The sequence below is a fragment of the Dama dama genome, chromosome 22, assembly GCF_033118175.1.
Source record: "Dama dama isolate Ldn47 chromosome 22, ASM3311817v1, whole genome shotgun sequence".
In the NCBI taxonomy this organism is placed as follows: domain Eukaryota; kingdom Metazoa; phylum Chordata; class Mammalia; order Artiodactyla; family Cervidae; genus Dama; species Dama dama.
In genome coordinates, this window is record NC_083702.1 from 49,609,318 (window position 1) to 49,623,372 (window position 14,055).

Consider the following 14,055-nt stretch of genomic DNA (forward strand, 5'->3'; position numbering starts at 1 on the left):
TTCAGAATTAATTGGGAGAAGTAGCTGTTACCATAGTAACCAATTTCCACTCTCCCTTGAAATGGAAAATAAACAGAAAACAGGACAAATACTTCAAGTGAGTGTCTGGAAAGAAGGCCCTTCTGTGGAACAGTAGGAGAAAAAGGAGAGTCTGGATATTTTAGGATTTGCTGAGACAATGGTAAAACCAGTTTGTGCAAACAGAATGCAAGGCGTTTTGATGGTTCAGTTCCACCCTTGTTTTCTCTAGGAATCTCTGCAGGCCCTTTTAGAATGCCTTTCCCATCTTCCTCTCTGATCATCTAGATACTTAAAGTCTGTATCTCACAGGTTAGCCCTTGATTTGTAAGTACTGGAAGGGAAAGGCAATCCACTCCAATATTCTTGCTTGGAGAGTCCTATGGACGGAGGAGCTTGGTGGGCTACAGTCCATAGAGTTGCAAAGAGTCAGACACAACTGAAGCAACTTAGCATGCATGCAGTTTGATTCAACTAGATAGCAGCTCCTCCAAAAAACAATGTCTTATGCTATGTTTGTTTCCCCTTTATCATGTAGCAAGATGCTCAGATAAATGCTTCAGATAGGCTGATAAACAAGTATTTTCAGAAAAGGGAGTGATGTTGGTTAATGAAGGAGAGTCTTTATTGAGTATTAGGCAAGGAGGGTAAACTTATGATGGAGGAAGGTGGTGGGGAGTCATGACGACAACATATGCTTTTGAGTCACACACATTTGGGATCAAATCCTAACTGGTTGTCTTCCCAACAGAAATGCATACAGAGCAGCATCAAAAGACAACACAAGAATGTTCATAGCGACTTGGTTCATAGTGACCCTCACCTGGAAACAACCCAAATGTCTCTCACCAGCAGAATGGATCCATTCACAAATCGGAGTACTCTACTGCAGTGAGGATGGACAGTCTTTGACTCCATAGAACAGCATGGATTAATTTTACAAATGTTGAACGAATGAAGCCATACACAAAAGAATATACTACATGCTGTGATCCCACTTTTAGAAAACTCAAAATCCAAAACTAATCTGTGATAGTGGCCTATGTACATATCCTTGGGGAGATGGTTAGTGACTGAAGAAGACATAGAGGGTAGTTGCAGGGTGCTGGCCACATTGTTTCTTGATCTGAGTGCTGGTCCCCTATTTATGAAGTAGGAATAATATTAATCTCATAGGATTGTTAGGATTGGATGTGACAATCCATGGCGTGTAGTAATTGCTCAATAAATGTTCACCGCAGTGATTATGAACTTTGCTGGTGGCTCAGACCATAAAGAATCCGCTTGTGATACTGGAGACCCGGGTTCAATCCCTGGGTCTGGAAGATGCCCTGGAGAAGGGAACGGCAACCCACTCCAGTATTCTTGCCTGGAGAATTCCATGGGCAGAGGAGCCTGGTGGGCTGCCATCCATGGGGTTGCAAGGAGTCAGACACGACTGAACCATGCACAGTGATTATGGATCAGCCTTCTAGGGGAGGAGGGATCACTGTCTGGAGAAGGTCTCGGGGTGATGTGATGAAATCCTGCAGTTTCATGGGTCCAGGATCCTAGATGCTACCCTGTCCCTTGTTCATCTGTCTATTTTTCTTGGCAATGTTCGGTCACATGTCTGCTGAGCTCCTTGTGGGCATTCAAGGGCTTTGTGTTCTCTTCATAGCCTGTTCCTTCTTTCTCTTGTCTTAGTCCCTGGCACTTGTCCACTCTGGTGATCCTGCTTAACACGCTCCTGGTTCCCCCTCACTCATGCTGCTGCTTCCGATGGCTGGTGTCTCCTCCCCTTCTTACCCTGGTAAAGACTTCTTCCACTGTCCCCCATGATTGCTTTGTAAAGTTCTGTTGCTCTGTTAAAAACCTGGGTCTGCACCACATGGCCTCGGGCCCCACACCGTAGGCTGACTCAAGCTGAGCTCAGCTTCTATTCAGGGGCTTAATTTTCCTGGTAGGCCTGGCTTGTCAAGGGCCATAGTTTTCCTTACCATTCTGGAGCCACCAGGCTTCTGGGTAAAACTGTCTGGCCAAGAGACACAGGCTTTCATTTTTCAGAAAGGAAACCCTTCCCAACTGGTGGAAAATAAGCTTTTGCTTAGTGACTAATAACATAAACACAGACGAGATTTCTGGGCTTATAAATAACCAGTTGTAAAAGTGCCCAAGGGAAGCGGCCCTTTTTTTGCCAGAAGAATGGCTGAGAGTGTTCCTATCACCTGGCTGATAGAGACCTTACAGTGGGCAAACCCCAGCCGTGGGCTGGGAGTGCGGAAGCCGGTCATTCTTTAGGACGAATTCCCAAGGCCTTGCTCTTATATGTGATAAATCTTGGGCTATTCTGGAAAAATAATAGCTGATCTCTAAGGTTCTTCCTGCTTGAAAATCCTGTGATTCTGGAGCAGCCACCGCATGTTTTAAAGAGTGATGCCAGGGAGAAGAGGAAAGTCTTAGGGTTTTGTTTTGCCAGAGCTGCCTACGAAGCAGACAGAGTAATTACAAGAATAGCTCATGGTGACTGAGCAGGGGCTTGGGCACGGTGCTCGGGGGCTATGGCCCGTGAGCTCACTGAATCCCCCCTTACTGTGTGAGAAGGTTCCTGGCCTTCTTTACGGATGAAGAGACTGAGGTGCAGAGAGGTTGATGTATGTGGATAGTAGGATAGGGGCTAAGAGCGTGGAGTGTGCAGTCATTCTAGGGCTCAGGCCTTGTATTTGCTCTGTGGCTGTGGCAGTCACTAACCTCACTGTACCTGGGCTTTCTCATCTGTAGAACAGGGATAGTCATGTTCTATCTCAGAACAGACCAGAGCCATGTGATATAATTCATGCAATATTGGCACAGTGCCTGCACAGAGTAGGCCTTCCATAAATGCTGCTATTACTAGGAAAGGCTCAGAAAGCTTCGTATATAACACTACATGGCCTCCTTGATGAATCACTGATGCTCCAAGTCTAGAAATGTTTGCAGTCACCTTATCCAGCATTGCAGTCATGGCGTTGACCGCGAGACTCCAGCTGCTTCCTGCTGGAGGACTCAAGAGTGGGATTCCAGAGCCAGGCCTGGTCACATGGGCAGTTCTCTTAACCCGGCTGCCCACCAGCCCTGCCGGCAACAGTGGGGCTTTTGCCTCATTCATTCAGTATTTCCCAAACTGGCTCCTAGTTAGTTCAGTAGGAATATTGAAATGGCCAAATCACCCTGCAAAACTCAGGGTTAAAGAAGCCAGGTTCTCCAGGGGTGATCAAGTATCAGCATTTTCCAAATATTTTATCCATGTTTGACCGTGGAACCCTTTATTCCTCTGGATGTCTTGTGGGACTAGTGCTCCATGAAACATGTATTTAGAACTGTTCCCCAGCCCCTCCAAACACAGTCAGCAAAGGAACAAGAGTGAAAGGATTGGGGGAGATTATTAGGAAAGGGATGCCTGGGAACATGAGACAGGTGGACAGGACCAGGGTCTATTTTAGAGGTAGGAGCAGCAGGACTGACTGTTGGAAGCTGTTTAGTAAACTCTTTGGCACATTGAACTATGTCAAACAGAACTGTGTTTATACCTCCTTGATACCAAGTTAGCCAGTTGGAAAGGGACACGTCTGGTCACTGTCACAGGCCTTTTGTCTGCATGCGACCAGTGACCACACCTTCTGCTGGTCACTGAAGGAACCAGTGGCTTCGGCCTCCTTTAAGCATGCATCAGGCTTGCTGGAAGTGTGAGGCTCCGTGTTTATTTCCCTGTCAAAGTACTTTCCCTCTCTCCCCCTCAATTACCTCCCCCAAAACCCGCTCTGCCACCCCAACTTTTAAAATTAGAAAACCCACTGCCCTCTCCAGGGCCTGTCACTCTGTCATTTTCTGGGGCTAAGCCGTGCATCTTGAGGCAGGTTTTCCAGTTTCCAGAGTTTATTGTTAATGAAGAGTGCACAACAGGCTGAAATCCCCAGCAGGAGCCAAGCTGCAGGGTGCACCGAGGCCAGGAGACTTGGGAGCAGCCAGTTTTATCTGGCTGTTCTCTCTCCTCCTCCTCCCTGCCCTCCTGCTTCTCCCTTCTTTTTATCAGAGAGGTCTGGCTGGACTTGAAGGAGCCAAAAAGGAACTGGGTGGCGGGGGGGGGGGGGGGGGGGGCTGAGCTTCTAGCAGCCTGTGACGAGGTGTGGGAGGACAGGGGGCCCAGGCCTGGGGCACATTCTGGTTCACTTGAGTGTCTGTGTGTCTGGCTCAGTGCTAGGCCCTGGGGTCCAGTAGTATGGATACCAACAAGAGTAACTATTATTGAGTGAAAAGGCAGGCCTTGTTATAAGCATTTAAAATTCCTGATATCAATAACCGCCCCCAACAAATTCTAGAAGTACGTACTGTTATATTCACATTTTCCCGTTGACTGAAGTGAGGCACAGGGAGGGTAAGCAACTCTCCCAGAGTCAGACAGCAAGTAAGGGACAGATCCAGGAATCTGCTTAGGGGTGTCTGATTCCAAAATCAGTTTTTACCTCTCTAAGTCCAGGCTCACGGTCCAAACAGAGGAAATAAATATGTAAGTCAGCAAATATATCCACGCAGTGGGAAAGTGCTGTGATGCAGTATCCATTAGTACGGTAAGAGGTAGAAAGGAGGCAACGTGGATGCCATATTTGAGTTTATTCTTGCCTGATGAGTTGGAGGGGACCTGGTAGGTCAGACAGGTGGGAGTAAAGAAAGAGGGAAGAGCAGGGAGGTGGGAAACAGCAGTGTGTGTGTGTGTGTGTGTGTGTGTGATAGTGAGAGACCGTGAACAGTCTGGCATCAGTGGGCACAGGGGTCCTGACAGGGAGTGGCAGAAGCTGACGAGATGGAGGTAGGTAGGCAGGTGTCTACCTGGGAAGGAGGGTCTTGGGTATCCTGCAAACATTTTTATACTATATCCTTTGGGAGTGATGGATTTCAACACAATGATTATTTTGTTCTTGCTCAAAGGACTTCCCTGGTGGCTCAGACGGTAAAGTGTCTGCCTACAATGCGGAAGACCCGGGTTCAATTCCTCTGGAGAAGGAAATGGCAACCCACTCCAGTACTCTTGCCGGGAAAATCCCATGGGAGGAGCCTGGTAGGCTACAGTCCATGGGGTCGCAAAGAGTCGGACACGACTGAGCGACTTTACTTCTTCAAAAGACATCATATGTGAAAGCCCCAAGCTTTCTGCTTATGAAACAGTAGTGGAGTGGCTTTGGCTGAGGTGGAGCTGAGGGCCAAGAGCCCGTCTTTCACGGCCTCCTCTGACCTGGCCCCTGGGCCTCTGACTGCCTGGAACTCCTAGGTCAATCTAGCAGAGTTTGAGCATCATTGCTAGAGAACATCAGGGTTGAACAGAGAGAAGCATTTAGTGCCATGTAATGGTTTACTGTAATGGTCCAGAATGCACTTATGAAGTTTTGAGTCCCCTCATTTAATAAATATTAATTGAACCCCTTTGCCAAAAGGCCGTGAATGCTTGGGATACCTCAGTGAACAAAACAGACCAAGCCTACTTTACATTCTAGTGGGACAGACAGAATAAATGCACAGATGTGTAACAGGGATAAGAAGGGCCCATAGGACTTGTCAGACCCGGGGGCCGCATTTGGAAGTTTGGGTTTTGTTGGGAGTAAGATGGAGAATCTGGAAGGTTTTGAGTAAAGAGGTGACAGGTTCAGCCACCCATTTGGGGATCCAGGTAGCTGGTCCATATCCAATGATTAATAAATGGTCGTTGTGTTTGTTATTCCCCATCATCCCATCAACGGGGAGATGTCCGGGTGGGAGAGGCTTGTGAGAAAGGAACCTGGTGAAGGGAGTGGGTCCTCAGAAGAGAGGCACTTGCCCTGCAGCATCAGCAAGGGGCGTCCAGTCACAGCAGCGATGATGTCATTGTCCACCTCCTCGTCAGGTCGCTGGCCTGACTGGTCCGCCCCCGGTGCAGCGACATCTCCGTCGTCGCCTCTCTCTACCGCGCTGTCTGTCGTCCTGAGTGAGCGTGTCGGGTAAACAGGCTGTCTGTGTGTCGCCGTCCCCCCCCCGCAGTGTTCGAGAACAAAGATAAGATTGTGATCATCATGGAGTACGCCAGCAAAGGGGAGCTGTACGACTACATCAGCGAGCGGCGGCGCCTCAGCGAGCGCGAGACCAGGCATTTCTTCCGGCAGATCGTCTCCGCTGTGCACCACTGTCACAAGGTATGGCCGCCCCGCCGCCCTTCCGCCGTGGTTTCCATGGCAACACGCGATGCCGTTCATCTGAGGAAGGGGACATCTGCTCTTTGTGGTACCGCTTCAGTTCAGTCGCTCAGTCGTGTCCAACTCTTTGCAGCCCCATGGACTGCAGCACACCAGGCTTCCCTGTCCATCACCAACTCCTGGAGTTTGCGCAAACTCGTGTCCCTCGAATCGGTGATGCCCTTGTAGTCACTGTAGTATATTACAGAGAATTTATAAACTAGAAAGAAGAAAATCACCACCACCTTGAATCCCAGAATCCAGGAATCACCCACTGTTGACATTCTTGTTTGTTTCTTTCCAATCTTCTTCCCGCTACTCCTCACATTTATTAAAAACTTATTGAATAATTTTAGGTTTACGGGAGAGTTTCCAAGATAGTACAGAGTCCCCACGCACCACACTCAGTTTACCCTGATGCTAACATCTTACAGGATTGTTGTACACTCATTAAAATGGAGACACCCACATTCATATACTGTGATTAACAAAACCCTCCAGATTTTACTTGGATTTCACGAGTTTTCCTACCAATGACCATTTTTCCATTCCGGGATCCAATCCAGACACCACTTTGTATGCATTTTTACATTTCTGTCTTGCTGTTTTTTTCACTTAGGATTTTAATTTAAACAGTTTCCTATGTTACTAAAAATTCTCTATCATTATTGTGATTGTTGGACATTTAGATTGGTTCTCATTTCTGGTTATTATAAATAATGATTGACATCTTTCTACATTAACCTTTTTTCTATCATTTGAATAATCAACTTAAGAGAAATTCCAGAACTGGAATTAGTAGACCATAGGTTCTGAACCTTTCTATGCCCTGGTTTCTTTTCCTTGCATAGGTTACATCCACATAGGTTATGTATGAGTGTGCGAGTGTGTGAAGTCACTTCAGTTGTGTCTGACCCTTTGTGACCCTATGGACCATAGCCCACCAGCCTCCTCTGTCCATGAGATTCTCCAGGCAAGAATATTGGAGTGGGTTGCCATTCCCTCCTCCAGGGGATCTTCCTGACCCAGAAATTGAACCTGAGTCCCTTAAGTCTCCTGCATTGGCAGGTGGGTTCTTTACCACTAGCGCCACCTGGGAAGCCAGGTTATGTACACACATGTACAATTTATTGCAACACAACTAATGGGATGTACTCTTAATCCCCCCAGTTTAGCTACCCTTGGCCTCTGGAGAAGGGAGTGAAGTACACAGATAATTCCAAGCTGTACTTCACCCAATTGTTATTTATCACTTTAGTCCTGATTTTCATCCCATTCATACTTTTCCACAGAACTGTCACACCTGGAACAGTCCCTTACTTTGAGGACTGTAGTGACTTGAATACAGCATAGCATCCAAACTAGAGTCAGTTTCTTCATTGAAATGATTGCAATACAGGGCCTTCTGGCTTGTTCCTTGTTCCGGTTAGTTGAGGGTGACTCTGAGATGACCATCTTCTAATTATTTATAATCTAAAACCCTTAACCCATGAACGTTATTTGACTTCTTAGCTGACTCAAAAGGCACTTATGATTCAGATTGTACAGTGTTTTATATCTTATCATCTTGCATTATCATAAAGCATCATAGATCCTACTTTCATTATTTAAGAGTGTGAAACTTTGGTTGTGTATGAATGGGATTTCTATCTTATGAAAACTAGGAATGCAGCCGTGTAAACCAAACTACTCCCAATACTTAAAAAAATCAGCCACCTTGTGATCTGTATCTTTTGTCCAGGAGCCCTGCTTTGTGCATTTCTGATTTCAGAACACATCCCTGAAGGTTGGAATTAGAAAGAGTGGTAGAAATACATGTTTTCATCCTCTTCAGTCAGTGTTTTTGGAGAAACTAGGAATTGTAAAATGGAAAGGAAACTAAGCAATAAAGTACCAGCTGTGAACATACAGATTCTGAACTAAAGAAATCCTGAATGAAAGAGAATTCCTAGCCAGTTGGTTTGCTTAAAAGGGCAGCTTCAATTGCAAAGGTCTTTTATGCTGAATGATGTTAAAGACATCTCCCGGTCTGAGTAGCTGGTTCTTTCAGTTCCTCCTCTTTTCCCTGCCCACCCACCCCCTTAAAAGATCGTTGGGTTTTAAAAAGAATTGAACTGGACAGTTGTTACTGCTGTATAGACCAGTGGCCTATTGGTTAAGGATTTCTTTTCACTGTTCAACTGGCTGTCTGCTTGTCCCTGGGCTCAACAGCCAGCCTTGCCAGTGTTTGCTTGAACGGAAAGGTCCTGCAGTATGGCAGCAGCCTGCTTTGGTCTCCTTGACCTCTTCCCCTTTCACCCTTCACCCCACATTGAGTTCTGCCCCGCAGAGAGGGATTTCCAGAACCTTCCCTTCCAATTGCTTAGGAAATAACCCTTGGAAGGGCTTCTGTTATCCTCAGGACTTTTGTGCATGGTTTTCTAGGTCCGAAAAGGTTGAACCCAGTGTTGCGGAGATAGTTATTCAGATAAGACAAGCCAGGTCTGTGAGCCCCGCGTTCTGAGCCGTCAGCAGGGAAATCTGCCTCTTCCCTGGGAATCGCCATCACAGACAGACGGTGTCTGCCCCTGCCTGGGACGACACTGCTTTCACACGATGGAATGACATTCCCACAGAGAATCCCCCCTCTGTTTTACAGGCTCTGGGGGAGAATGGATTCCAGTCATTTTTCCCTTAACCACCCAGCAAGTGACTAATGCTCTCCTGTCGCTGGTGCTGGTTGCTGGCGGGGCGCTTCATGACAGTGAGAGAGGCCCCCGAAGGATGGGGGTGAAGACCACCGGCGCTGGTGCACTTTAATCTGTCAAAGATTTTTCCCTTTGCTCACCCTCCTTCCCTCTCCTCCCCCCTCCCCACATTTCTCCTTCATCCCAACTGCTCCCATTCAATTCCCTGCATGTCCTCTCATTTCAGAATGGTGTGGTCCACCGGGACTTGAAGCTGGAAAATATACTGCTCGATGACAACTGTAATATTAAGGTAAAGCTCTTGCCTCACTGATGGATGTGCCAGACCTGGGGATTGTAGCTGGTTGGGGGTGGGGTGGTGGTGGTGGTGAAACGCTGCTCCAAGCTACAGCCTACGAATAAGGGAGCCACTTCCTTCCCTGGCTGGCGGGGCGGGGAGCATCACTAGGCTTGAGCCCTCAGTTCAGTTGAATTCATGCAATGCTCATTTATGGATCTCCAACTCCATGTCAGACATTGTCCTAAGAGCGGATTTAAAATACCTTCCCTGCCCTTGGGAAGCTCATACTCTGTAATGATCACCATCAAAATACTTACAATAGCCCAGTGCATTTGTATGTCACATCATATTTGCCCGATATCACTTAAATAGAATCTTCACAACAACCATGTGAGATAGAGACTGTTATTTATATCATTTAACACATAGGGAAACTCAGGCACAGAGATGTTAAATAACTGTCCTGAAATGACACAGTGGTAAGCAGCGGAGTTGGAGGTTTGAACCCATGTCTCTCTGACCCACTGAGCCCAAGTTCGAACCATTCTGCTGGGTTTGCCCCCAGGCCCCCAATTTTATTATCTGTCCCGGTCACTCCTCTGTCACTCCCACCCCCTGTCTCCTACTTCTCCCTTCACCCGCACCCCCACCCCAGCTGTGGAACTGGGAAACTGAAATGCCATTGGGAAAAGAATATACCAGCAAGTGATGGGGTTGACTTTTAAGGGGAATATTATTGCTGGCTGCTGCCGGAGCTGGAGAAAGCTCTCCTGGCCAACAGGGTTCCAGTGCCTCCCACAGAGCACTCCAAATGGCCTTTTGATCATGGCTGCAAAATAAGCAAATGCAGTTTCAAAATAAACGGGAGCTCGCTGCATGTGTTTCATTATGAAATGGCCTTGGTACTCCCGGCACCAGGGGTCCCTCTCATTGGCTGCTGGTGACGTTAGTGCCTCATCCCTGGTCCCCAAACCAGGCATGGGAATGACCTTGCATCATCCCCTTCTTTAGTTGTTGCTCTCAGTTGGGGGAGTGCATCACAGGGAGACTCTTTCCTTACTGGGGAGGATGGAGTTGCCTTGCTGTTTGGATTCTGTTCGTGGATCATGGCAGCAACCATTAGTCACCATCATCCTATGAGAGGCCCCTGGAAGACACGTCAGAGTGACCTCTTTTTTTTTTGTGAGTGGTTGACTGTGATCACATATTTTTCTCTAGTCCATAGCATAAGCAGTAAACAGTTGGTCAAATTAGTCTTTCTAGGAACAGGAAGGGAAATCTCAGGGTTTCTCCATTTCTGGCAAAGTGGGTTGAAGGAGCAGTGGCTACAGGGTTAAAAAGAGTTCCATTTTATGTGGTTTACTAGCTGCTTGACCTTGGGGGAGCCATTTAACCCTGTTTCCTCAGCCATAAAACAGGGAGTTGGTAATGCCCACAGGCTTGTCTTGAGGACTGAACAAGATACTCTGTTTAGCTTTATCTGAGCACTGTTCCGTGAGTCAGAGTTAAGAAAAGCAGTGGCTTTGGGGTTGGATGGCCTGGTTTTGTAATGCAACCTTGCCCCTTACTGACAGCAGTGTTTTAGAGGAATTGTTCACTTATCTAAACCTCAGTTTCCTCATCTGTCCAGTTGAGATGCCAACCCATTTCTTTGGGGATTGTTGGTTATCTGTTCATTACCATGTGTCAGGTCCTGTGCCTAGTCCTGGACAATCCATGACAAACGTGAGGAATTTAGACAGTCAAAGCTCTTAGCACTTGACTCTTCAAATCCAAGGCACCTGCTGATAAGGCTGGTCTCCGGGAGGAGGTTGAACAGGAAGTCAGCTGCGCTGAAGGAGCCTGAGGCGTGGTGGTCAGACCACAGCTAGAGAACTGGGTTCTGCTCCAAGGGACACATTCTAAGGGTTTGAGTCTTCCACCCTGCCAACTTTCTCTGCAGGTTCTTCCTGCCACCTGCTCCCAGAGCTCTCAAAACAAGATGTAGTCTTTACAAGGCCTGGAATGCAAGCCTGTCATTCAGGGATTGGGGTCTGTGGTACAGCTTGACCTCTTGGTCCCATGATGTAGTAGCAGAAGTGATAAGGCACATAGCTTCCTATGGAGTCATAGAATTCCCCAATGGAGGAGAAGAATGGTTAGCATTCAGAAAGCAATTGTGCTGGGAACAATGCGCAGGAGGCCTGAGAGAATGGCTCATTTACATAAAGCAAAAGGGCAGTGGTGTAGGGCCTCTCAGCTCCCAGGACCCAGTCTTCATCCAGGGTCCCTGACCATTATATAGGGAAACAGCAGATACATTAAATATTATGAAAATTGAGGTTTTGGTCCTTTTGCCTTAGGAATCTTTAAGAATTTCTACTCCTGGCATTTACCAAGCTAAAATGCATATGTTGAGAGTGAGAAGAGTGTGTGTGTGCTCAATGTCCAACTCTGTGCAACCCCATGGACTGTAACCCACCAGGCTCCTCTGTCCATAGAATTTCCCAGGCAAGAATACTGGAGTGGGTTGCCATTTCCTCCTCTAGGGGATGTTCCTCACTCAGGGATTGAACCCTCTTCTCTTGAGCCTCCTGCATTGGCAGGCAGATTCTTTACCACTGCATCACCTGGGAAGCTATAACTTTCCCTTTTTCTGATGCTATCCCTTCCTTCTGCTTGTTCAAGGACTCCTAAAAGGATCTGAGAAGCCTAGAGCTTGAAAGAGTCTTTAGGTCATTTTCTGACTTCTGCTTTAACCATCATGGCCTACAGAGTCTGATTGCCTCAGTATATCACTGTGCCTTTGTTTCCCTGGAAAGTGGCACAGAGCTTGTCACCCAGTAGGTACTCTGAACTGTTGGATTTTGCAGTGAAGGGATGACAGCCAGGATTAGAATTCACATGTTTAACTTGCAGGCAGATTCTCTTTTCATCATCTCACACCCACTTCCAAGGTTTTTGAAAATGTGTTTCAGCTGCTGTTGATCTGTCTTCCGGCTGCATGTGCTCAGCTCTTCCTGACTCAGCATTTTGCTGGAAATATATTTAGAAAGGGCACTTGTAGCAAAGACAGACAGACAGACACATGGCTGCAAGCTGGCCTTCGAGTTCAAGAGATCCCATGTCATCAGTGTCTGGATGGGGGTGGGGAGGGTGGAAGGGGTGGAGGGGGGCATTGACCTTGAAGGTCTGTTACCAACCAGCAGAGTATGAGCAGCAGGTACCTCTCAAAATGTGGGTCCATCTTCTGTATTTCAAGGGTAGAGGGCCTTTGCCCAGGAAGCCTATAAAAATGTTACTGGTGGAAACTTGCCACGTGTCGTTGCAGTTGTGATGTGAGCCACGACTCTTGTTTCGTTCCTCTTCCCTTCCCTGCCTGATGTTGACTTGCAAAGAGCACATCTGGCGTTGGGAATTATTTATCTGGCCACTGCACAAGGGTGCGGCTTCTAAAAATATTCACACAGTCAGTCGGCAGAAAGAATGAGAGCAATGTGCTTCTCTGGGTTGCATTCCGTCCTCTGTGGAGAAGCATGTCTACCAAAATAGACACCCAGCATAGCATTAATTTGCAATTAATAAAAACGGGCCAGATTCACATCCCACTCTCTGGGAGAATGGAATGCCGACAATTCCCATAGACGGCTCCTGTTAAAGTGCCTGACAACGAGAAGAGGGCCCAGCACCAGGGTCAACCGACCCCCAGAAAAGAGGGCTGGGAATTTGGTGAGCTCCCAGGGCTCAGAGTAGAAGGACACAGGGGAAATGGCCCGTTGCCCCTGATGACAATGGAAACACCCGCTGCTGTGGATAAGAGCGGCTCTGAATGGCCAGGGCTGAGTTGAAATGGAAACCCCGAGGCTTAACAAGACCAGGATGGGCAGCTCAGGGTATGGGCCTCTGGGTTTTGATTATATGAATGTGAGGACACTGCGTTCATGCATTCACACATCCATTCATTTGCTTGTTCACTTGTCCACTTATGTGTGTGTGGGTACATATCTATCCATGAATGCCTGTATTCTCTCCTCCGTCCTTGCACTTATCCGTTCAGCAGATTGAATATCTCCCATGAGCACTATTTATTCAACCACAAGTATTTACTAAGTTGCTACCGTGTACCTGGCGTGGTGCTAGATGCTGGGAATTTAATAGTGAACCAGATGGCCAGGTTCTTCTATTCTCGGAGCTCAGGCTCTAGCAGTTGTTAAACCAGCTGTAGTAATAATGAGCCATGAGAAGGTTACAGAAGTGAGTGAGGAAGGTAAAGTACCTGCCCTAATGGATTTCGAATTCCAGTTGGGGCCGCAAACAATAAATAAACACATCATGTAATTCTCTGGTGGTGATGAAAATCCATGCAGGGTGAGGCTGGAGGATGGGGGTGTTATTTTAGCTAGGGGCCAGTGGGGGTGGGGGCAGTCAGAGAAGGCCCCTTGCATAGGACTCAACTCAAATCCACTAGGCTTTTTGGCCTCTGTACACACAGTTCCCTCCAACTGGAATGCTCTTCCTATTGATCTTTACCTACCCATCCTGAGAGTCTCACCTTCAAGTCCTCTTCTTCCAGAAAGCCTTCTTTGGTCCTTATCTCTTAGCAGGCCCAGATGGCTCTGCTGTGTGCATTATAGCCCCATTGTAACCTTCCTGTTAAAAGGAAGTGGTGGGTCTGAACTATGGGAGGATCAGAAAGTCATTGCTGAGGTTGTGGTGACTGAACTGGGTTTTGATGGATGAGTAGGGGTTCAATAGAAAGGAATGTGGTGACAGCCTTCCAAGGGGTGAAAGAAAAAGTGAAAGTCTCAGTTGTGTCCGACTCTTTGTGACCCCATGGACTATATAGTCCATGCAATTCTCCAGGCCAGAATAC

At 47.3% G+C, this 14,055-nt stretch overlaps 1 protein-coding gene across 1 annotated transcript in view; it reads left to right on the plus strand.

The window, feature by feature from the left end:
- The window catches only part of NUAK1 (NUAK family kinase 1), a 73,211-nt gene that overhangs the window by 43,236 nt on the left and 15,920 nt on the right, over window positions 1-14,055 (plus strand). The window contains exons 3-4 of the mRNA XM_061125453.1: window positions 6,046-6,197; window positions 9,150-9,215. Of these exons, the coding sequence (XP_060981436.1) occupies window positions 6,046-6,197; window positions 9,150-9,215 (218 nt within the window). The remainder of the gene's footprint in view (window positions 1-6,045; window positions 6,198-9,149; window positions 9,216-14,055) is intronic.